Raw genomic sequence first — 9,702 nt, forward strand, 5'->3', positions numbered from 1 at the left:
CATTTATATGATGGTCATCAGTATGGTAAGGTGTGCTTATCTATATGGATGTCTGCATTGCTATCCTTCAAGCATAGAAGAAGATATGGCCATCAACAATAAGGTCATCCCTCGATGCCAGCCACATGGTGAACTGTGCTTATCTATATGGACGGACATCTACTTTGCTATCTTTTAGCCATAGATGGAAATATGGTCATTTAAATTATCCACTCTATGGTCATCTCTATGATAAACCATAGGTGGTCATCTATATGGTTGTCTATGTCATCGTTTCTCATAGATCATCAATATGGTAGTAGGCTGTAGCCATCTATACAGACATCTTCCTTCTTATCCTTCAACCATAAATTATGATATGGTCATCTAAATGGAGGGCTCTATGGTCATGTATATGGGCCTTTACAGCAATCTATATGGCCATCTCTATCATCGTCTCTATGGGGGTATATAAGGTCATCTATGTCAACATGTTTATCGGTGTCTATAATGAGCTCTATGGGTCGTCTACCCTTCCACATATGACAATATTGTCGGCTCTATGGTCATCTATATGGGGCATCTACAATGGGCATCTCTCAATGATCATTGCAATGTATGGTCTTTGGTCGTACCAATTAATTTGAAAGTTTTTGTTTTTGGTCAATGGTCTCTTCAAAGGTTTATTAAAAAGACCACAAAATTTTACTCTAAAAATTACTCTCTTTCCCTTTTCTCTTTTTATATGTTCTCTATCTCGAGAGGGAAAGAATAGAAGGGGAGAGACAAAAAGAGAGGGACACCGAGAAAGAGAGAGAACACAATTAATAAAGCTTCTTTTGGGTAAAAACTAACAATTTAACGCAGTTTTGAAAATAAAAACAATATTCTCCTTTCTCTGTCTCCTTTTATCTCTCTTCTAACCTTTTCTTCCCATTCTTTTGAGTTTAACTTTTGCTAAAAACATTACTGAGAGAGAACTTTGGGAGAATCAAAACATTGAGAGAGTGAGAAAGATTTACTGACATAGTCCTACTCTACGGCAAAAAAACATTTCTGAGAGAGAACTTTGGGAGAATGAAAACATTGAGAGAGTGAGAGAAAGATTTTTTGCCATAGTCCTACTCTATGGCAAAAAACATTTTTGAGAGAGAACATTGAGAGAGTGAGAGAAAGATTCACTGACCTGCACGTGGGTGATGTCAAAAATGAATGGAATAGTTGCCTGCTCACTCAAAGATAAAAGGAGGGAGAGAGGGAGAATTCTTTTTTGCCATAGTCCTCCTCTATGGCAAAAAACGTTTCTGATAGACAATTGGGAGACTCAAAACATTGAGAGACTGAGAGAGATTTTTACTAACCGACACGTGGGTGATGTCAAAATGAATGGGATAACTGTCAGCTCAAATTGCGCTCGCACAACCAAGTCTACCTTTCTGCCTGTCGTTTGTTGTCTATGACTCTCTGCTATCACGCTAATGAGACTACCACCCACGGTGACTCCCACACCCTTCTCTCTCACTCAATCTCACAATGACAACCTTAAAAATGGTTGAATAACTCAACTTAACAATTTCCAGCATGTGGCTCATGCAAGTGGTCCACGTGACTCGTCGGTTGCGTGGCACACCCACGGTGGAAGTTACATAAATCAGCAAGATATGTGGTTATCTCACGTAGGCAGGCTCTACACTTGCATGTGGTTAGCTATGTAACTTGACGAGTTACGTGGCACTCCATGTGTGTTGAGACTAGGTGCCAACTCATTAGCCATGGAACTTATTGAGTTACTTGAAAAAGACATACTGGTGAAGTGGTGTGCCAACAAGGCTAATCCATGACACAGATCAAGTACAAGGCAAGGCCACATAGACCATGCTAATGTCCCAAGAAATTTGTTCTATTTCTCCCTTCCGTCGGTAACTTGTAAGCAATCATGTCCCTTGTGGCTAATACTTCACGAGGAAGTGTGGACTGGATCCAAAGCTCATATGTTGGAAATCCATGATGTGTAAGAGCTATTAGGCCTCGAAGAATCAACCAAATAGATGTAAGGTCAAGATCATCCAACTCAGAAAGCCCCTCCTATGATTCACATTGATCAATCACTAATCAATGGTTTCTATTTCTCCCTTCCACAAGTAAGTAGTCATGCCTTCTATTGGCTAATTCTTCACAAGGGGTTTGGACAAGGACCAAAGCTCATAGGTTGGGAATCCATATAGAATTTTCAATGGATATAAGAGAGAGATTGACAGAATTAGCCACCTTTTCTTCACCTGCCCATTGAATAATGGCTCTCTTGTTTTTAGGCAAGAACTCTTTAAGTCAACCATCCAGATAGCTTCAAATAGAAAGAAATAATCCGAGGAGAATGTAAAGAAATGGACATAATGTTGTGGCATAAGTGCAAGGCTATACTCTTGTGGCATGCTTGGTATCACAGAAACTTGGTTCCCCACTTCTCTATCGTAGACCAACAATGAAATATACTGACCAAAGGTTTGTGTTGAGCTCACAACACTAGCTCAGGAAGGTTATTGAAGAATGTTTGAAGGTATACCTTAGATGGTAGTATTGGAAGAAAGGCTTTCCAAATTTTACTCTCCCTAGAATGATTGTTATTCATGCCTCAATCAATGTATGAGACAGATGTAGCTTTTGTTCTTGCTAGCCCACAGAATATAGTATCTTTACAGGTTATTCATATATTGAGTCTCCACAATTGTATCTGTATTAACTTGATGGGACCACATTTTTCCCTTCCTTTAGGGTAATGCCTCATAACCATTTCCTTGGCATTAGTGGATAAGGGAGAAAGGCATACAAGTTTACATTGCCTTTCTCAAGTTTGTGAATGGATTCCTTTGCTTAAAACCCTCATGAATTTCAACTCTACTTTTGTTTTACCTATGTACCTTTTTAGCGTGTTGACGAATGTCTTGGTGGAAAGGCATACAAAAACATGTTTACATGCCTTTCCTTGGTTTGCAAATGGACTCCATTACTTAAGATGAAATCGTTCTCAACTTTTGTTTTAACCATCACTCTTTGGCATGTTAAAGCATACCATCGTGGGAAAGGGAGGAAAATGTCCTTAATTTGTGAGTGGGTTCCTCCATTCAAGAGCATTCATTAGTTCCTTCTTAACATTTGTTTTCAAGTCTCGTCCTAGTTTGTAGATTGTCTCATCAATTAATAACCTCAAGACTTCCTTTTCCACTTTTTGTTTCAAATTGCTAACACTTTGATTCAAATTCTTTCAAAATAAAATAGCAACTATAAATGTTGCTTGCAATAATACCATGCCATCAAGAGTTGGGCTGCAAAACTCTTATCATAGTTATAACAAAGCTTAACTCTGAATGTTTACAAGAACATCACAAACACAGCCACACCTGTAAGATCAATCTTGTGATGTTAAGCAAATATAGAGATATCAAAATGGTGAGATAAGTTTTTAATTGTTGGAAGATAGATAATTGGTGAGTTCTAGCACGTGATTTGTGGCAAGAGAAATTTACATAAATAGTCAACGAAGCTACATCTATGCAGGATAATTTGGTTTTCCTGACGTAAATCCTTCATTAACTTGCAACCACATAATTGACCCTCCCCCTAATTATGACAGTTGCCATTAGAGGGCTTCTCAAGTTGTGTACAATTGAGTCTACACAGACTCCACCATCACACCCATCAATGCAGTTGATCCATTTCACCCACATCAATGTACCCAGCGCTGACTATCCCCTCTATAGAAGTCTGCATTGTCATGCCAGTGAATGTCACACCAATGGACGTCATGCTTCGCCACACCTCCCCACATCCTCATGCCCACATCTAACCATCCCTTGGTTTCACCCAATGCCATTCCCATGTTCCTCAAACTCGGATTGCTATCGGAGTTTCCGAACCCTACACTATTGGATACCAATCCTCACAACCCTTTACTAAACCTTGACAATTAGCAAGTTAAACTGTGGGAGATTGAAGCCCCCAAAACCAATGGGCCCTAAGAAAGTTTTAAATACAATCGACATCACTCGAGAATTCACCTAGACTTTAAACAGGGTCGCAAGTAGATAGTAAATTTCTTGTTAATAATAAGTTCTGAAAAGCAAAAGACATACAACTACAAAAAACTTCAGACATTAAAAGTAATCCAGTTGAGGTGTCACATCAACCATCCAAAAACCTTGAAAATCTAAAAACCCACCATCCAGCAAAAATCAACCCTGTTGTAAAAGACCAAGCATATTACAATGAAGTTATGCAACTTTCACTAATTTTTAATCACCAGTGATAAGATGAATATTGAGTGCTCTAGATTTCTCTAGAGGACCCCTCCTAACAGTATCAGAGGTTCCTCCAGACTAAGTTTTAGTCCCTGACAACACCGCAAATGTTAGCGGGTCACCACCCCTGACTTCAAAGCCCAGGGATACCTGGCATTCAAGGGGTAATTGTTTTCACTAACGTTTCGTTTACAAAGCCAAAGACAGATCTCTGCCTGAGACTTAAAAGCCATAGCAAAACATAACAATACTCAAAAGCCAACATTAAAACATGCAGTAACAGGGACAACTAGCATAAAATCCAATTGTACTCATACAAATGAAAACAAATACAGGTAAATCTTTGTCTGGATGAGTTACATGCCAATGTGCTCTTGAAGTAATAGACTACACCTTGACATAATATATATGATATGAACGACACCTACAAAACTGTTTGCTCTACATCTTGAAGAACTTGGCAGCCCCTAAAAAGGCCAAGCTCTCCTCAAAATCGCTACCGCAACCTTCTGTCAAAGCCAAACTGACTGGCTAAACAATAGAGCACCCCTTGTGTACAATTGCTTGAAGTGCATGAAAAATAATCGCCTGTCCTCAGACCTCATCATAGCAACCGTCAACACACATGAAGAGAAACTTACTCAACCTCAAAGCCCAAGAGACGAGAAAAGCACAGCAAATTATACAAACATACAACTCTATTGCTGCTTGCATTCTGGGGGTTGCTCCCCTGAAGCAGGCTTCGGCCCAACCTGCCAAAACAAAGTGATGTCTAAGACACGCCAAAAGAGAGAACTATGCATATATGTAGATCCTTTAAATAAGAAGCAACTCACTCTTGGCGAAGCGAAAGCGCTTACCTTTGATAAGGGTGCAGACTGCTGCAAAACAGCATACTAGACTAATAAATGAGTGTTTTCTCGGATAAGTGCTTATAACTTCAAAAAGAACTGGTGGAGTGCAACTGCAACTTTGAAATGTGCTAAACTACCGCACCTTTCTGGGTTTTGCTTCATCCTCATCCTCTGCTTCATCTTCATCATCCTCATCGTCTTCATCTTCATCCTCATCTTCGTCCTCCATGTCACCACTTTCATCATCTTCATCAACATCCTCAAACTCTTCTCCTTGTAAAGCCTCTCCAGTGAACCAAGAGACGGCATGTGGTATAATCTTGTCCCTTATTGTTGACCTAGAGGTGCAGAAAAATAAAACCTCAGAACCACTCACAGAAAGAGGAAAAATCAGAATCTTCGCATATGCAAAAGGACACACGACCACATACCCAACATCATAATCTTGTTCCATAATGTCCTGTAGTTGCTCAGCCTGAGGTACAGCATGAAACACTGAGTCAAGCCAACACGACAGCCTTCAAAATGCGACAACTCCATTTCAAGAAAGTGCATTACCGTGTCTTGGTCGATGTCTTCATGATCTTCAGGCACTTGAGGTGGACTGAAAAAGTTGAAAAAACTTTCACAAGTTTCAGTTTTAGTGACAGGCTTAGCATTCTTGGCGCCTTTCTTAGGCTTCTTTCTCAAAACCTTCTGTGTAAGATTCTTGCCCGGATACCACTCAATCTCAGTCCTGCAAACAGCCCCTCAATAAATTTTTTCCATATAATGAAGCACACCTGGTGCATTAGGACAATGAACATCATAAAAGAAGCATCTACAAGATGAAAAAGAGAGAATACCCAATGGCTCGCTCCAAAATCGGTTCATCCTCCTCAATCATATGGTAAGTCTTAGTTAACTGCTCCCACACAAACAGTGACATCTCTATATGTTGCTGTTTGAAAAGACAAGCAAATTTGAAAATGAGGAGAAAGTTCATACCACAGTATTCTTAAAGAATGGGTTGGTGTCAAAAAGGAACTCCAATTTGAATCCCTTTGGATCATCAATTTTACACCACCTTATGTCTCTCAAAAATTTTAAAGCTTCCTCATCCCGCTCTGTAATCTGCAAAAAGCATCAAATCAGCAGGAACAAATGAAGAGAAATCAGCAGGAACAAATGAAGAGAAAATGTGCACATACTTTAAGATCATACCTGCATGGCCAAGGTTTCATTTGTTTTCATAGCACTGAGCCAAAATTCCGGGACACCTTTCTCTGCAGGAAAAAAGATTTACTTGAGCCGTAAGCATAGCCATAGAATCAAACGTACACCATACAAGTTCTTTGGACAGGAACAAACCTTCTTCTTTCTTTCCCTCGGCGTTCTCAACCACAGCTCCTTCAGGTTCTGTGATGCCAGTAACAATCTCATACCGCTGCAGCATAGTATGAAACACCAACATGTCATGCGGCAGAACTAAGGGGCTTAAAAGAACTTTTTCACTTCCACTTATCAGCAGTGAAAGTGAATCAAACAAAACCAGAGCCAGCAACTACCGAGAATAAAAACAGACAGACTTGATAGAGATGAGACTCCTCTGCCTCCATGGGCACAAAAAGGTGATGCGGCTGTATACATCCTCAATATATTGTACTGGGGGAGATAATGTGAATTGGTCTACAAATGTCATAAAGTTCACGATACTTATGCACATACCATATGTGTGATGCTTGTGCATACATTCACAGCATCATGCCTAAGCAGTGGGCAGGTGCCCTTTCAGTAAATTACATAAAATTCAAACTGTAGAGAGATAAACATGCACTTTGAAATTGTTCATTTGAGCCAAACCGTTCGTAAGCAGTACTTCGAGTTCTTCAGACCAAGTTAATTCAAAAATTGAAATAGCACTGCATGAATTGAATACCCCATCACCTTTTTATGGGCGAGAAAGGTTAAACAAATTAATACAATCGAATTGAACACTTTTCAAACTTTTTTCTCGCATTGCTGGCACGAGAAAAAAAAGTATACACCCTTCACTGCTAAATCACATTTGATGACGTGAGATTCGCTATTGACCAGCTCGGTTCCTCTGAAGTGTAGCCTACTAGCGTTCAAGAGCAACTGAAAAACTCACCCACCACCACATAGGGGTGGGTAGTAGTCATTCTATCTAGCGGGCTTTTTTGCTAAAATGTTCAAGAGCAACTGAAAAACTCAACCATCACCACAAAGGGCTAGTCATTGTACCAAGCGGGCTTTCAAGAAATGCCATGATTGAATGCAATTGTGCTGCTGACGTAATTTGAAATTTAGTGTGGACCGAAACTAAAAGAAATCAAGGAGATACCCAATACGAGTACATTTGATACTTCTGCGTTTGGAACCCATACTATATCATACATCAAACTCAAGGAGTACTAGGAATGAGTAGCACAGGCACAGGCACAGGCACAGGCCCATCTTGGAGTGCTAGTACTCGAAATATTTCCATCACATACCCTTCTAATCACTACTATCTTTCCATTCCTTTATTACACCTCCTTGTCTTTCTCTATTTAAAGTTTAGGCTTTTTCTTCTTCAATTGATAAGATGCTTTAGAATATGCACAAGCCTTGTCTTTTTCTATTTGAAGTTTAGGCTTTTTCTTCTTCAATTGATAAGATGCTTTAGAATATGCACAAGCAATTCTAGTAATGTTCTGGCTCAACATCGATGATTCTTGGCTTCAGTGCCAACGGGGTTGGAAATGGAAGAGACAAATACAGTCCCAAAACAAAGCTTGTCGAGGACTTTAAAGCTCACCTTGGTGTATAAAGGGTCATACAGCTTCTGGTATCGGGCCTCCAGCGCATCCCTTTCTTCTAGAAACTTTTTCTCAAGCTCGTCATGTTGAACCTTAAAACAAAAGTGGCAGGGAAATTTTAAACTGTGCCAGTCAGGCTAAATCAATCATACCTAGTATCTTTACAAATGAAATGCAACAAGTCCTGATGAAGCAAAAAGGAGACAGAATAAATAAAAGCACCTGAATTTCCTGTAAAACTACAACTCGTTTCCGGACATTGGGACTGAGAGATTCCAACACATTTGATTGCTGTCCTGCAAGAGACTCCAACTTATCCTGTTTCCATGAGAAGACATCGTGAGACAATGACAACCCAGTTTCAAAACAACGGTTTTGTAAAGCGACGTCAACATACCTTAAGCATATTTGTTAAACCCTCCCAATCAGCTGATTTAACACCTAGTGATAAAAACAAAGTTCAGATAAAAATCTAGGGTCTAAAAAAGCTAACCAGAGAGAGCAAGAAATTCCTTGTCTTTTAAGTTAATATTTAGGATTCATAAAAATAACAATAATAAACATGAAAGAGGGAGAGTGGGATCTCGTGACCTCACACAACAAATGTCTCACAAATAGACTTCATTGCATAGCTAGTAAACATTGCCACACTATCACCCCCGGAGCAAACAAACGCAAGATGATCTAAGATGTACATTCATTTTCCTGGCATGGTTTCGTAGATATAGTACCAACGCAATGCATGAATCTTTGCAGCTGGCACTGACAGCTCAAGCAAAATTCAATCGGGTGGCCTTGAGCTGGATCAGGTCAAAAACATTTGATGTGACTTTAAGCTGGAGAACTACAAAACACCTGAAGCCTTCGTGACAAACATACTGATGCAGACTCTGAATGGTGGGTTGTGTTGCCTTGAATGCAGAAAAGCTTGATGCTCTTCAATCAAATGCTTGATCGAATCAAAACAATTCAGCAGACATGAGCGGGGCAGGTAGTTGGCGCATAAAAGCAAATCTTGGCATGAGCTTACGAGAAGCAACGCTAGTGTTTAAACTGGCAAAACACCGGCACTTTCACATCACAACCGAGAGGGTGGTGACATAGAAGAAAGAGCTGCGTCGTCGAGCTATTGCCACCAAGACGTCCGAAATCGGCAGAAAAGAGAAGCCAAAACCCTACAGGAGAGGAAAGAAAGGCGAACCTGGCAGGGTGGAACCGAGATCGGACATGGCGAAAGGCTTGTCTGAGGCGTTGTTGTTGCTGTCGTTGCTGCCACTTATGGTGCGAAAGAAGAGGAGGAGAAGAAGAGGGAAGCCTCTTCTCCCCTTTCTCTGTATACGAATGTGTGTGCGTATGGGTGTAGCAAAAGAAAGGGAGGGCCGACTGGAGAGTGCGAAATGTTTATATAATCTTTCGATGCACCACCGCTGGCGCGAAACGGCCTACCCTGGTTTTCCAACCTTACAAGCCCCAGCCAATGTTGCCTTTAACAAAAAAGTTTAGGGTTTTCACAATTTTAAGGTTGTGTCTCTAGGCCATAGGGGAAGGGTTGCAAAATCGAGCAAAAATGTCACGATCAGCTTGAGTTATTGCTCTACAAATTCTTTGAGGTTGTTTAGCTGGCTCAAATGATTATTTGAGTGGGCGGTACAATAAGAGGTGGCCCAGATAGTGGAAAAAGACACATCGGCTTGCGTGAGGTGTGCTCCCTATAGCATTGCATCACCATCACCTTTCAAAAAATTCAAGGGTTGTGGCACTCAAGAAAATGGA

General features: G+C 40.4%; 1 protein-coding gene across 4 annotated transcripts; it reads right to left on the minus strand.

Annotated features, from left to right (window-relative positions):
• Nucleotides 1-4,564: 4,564 nt before the first annotated feature.
• LOC147437376 (nucleosome assembly protein 1;1-like) lies at nucleotides 4,565-9,363 on the minus strand. 4 transcript variants are annotated; one of them, XM_086486921.1, is made up of 13 exons: nucleotides 9,131-9,363; nucleotides 8,327-8,370; nucleotides 8,152-8,247; nucleotides 7,929-8,021; nucleotides 6,479-6,554; nucleotides 6,332-6,393; nucleotides 6,116-6,241; nucleotides 5,974-6,032; nucleotides 5,687-5,864; nucleotides 5,560-5,603; nucleotides 5,271-5,466; nucleotides 5,111-5,152; nucleotides 4,565-5,026 (listed from the first exon to the last, which is right to left on the minus strand). In XM_086486921.1, the coding sequence occupies exons 1-13, from the start codon at nucleotides 9,156-9,158 to the stop codon at nucleotides 4,973-4,975; spliced, it is 1,098 nt and encodes a 365-aa protein (XP_086343047.1). In that variant the 5' UTR covers nucleotides 9,159-9,363; the 3' UTR covers nucleotides 4,565-4,972. The 4 variants fall into 4 exon arrangements, with proteins under 4 accessions (XP_086343047.1, XP_086343050.1, XP_086343049.1 ...); XM_086486924.1 differs by having other exon boundaries at nucleotides 5,111-5,155; nucleotides 9,131-9,347; XM_086486923.1 differs by having other exon boundaries at nucleotides 5,135-5,152; nucleotides 9,131-9,322.
• Between the last annotated feature and the right edge of the window lie 339 nt (nucleotides 9,364-9,702).

Source organism: Adiantum capillus-veneris, chromosome 17, assembly GCF_014529385.1.
Source record: "Adiantum capillus-veneris isolate H3 chromosome 17, ASM1452938v2, whole genome shotgun sequence".
Classification (NCBI taxonomy): Eukaryota; Viridiplantae; Streptophyta; class Polypodiopsida; order Polypodiales; family Pteridaceae; genus Adiantum; species Adiantum capillus-veneris.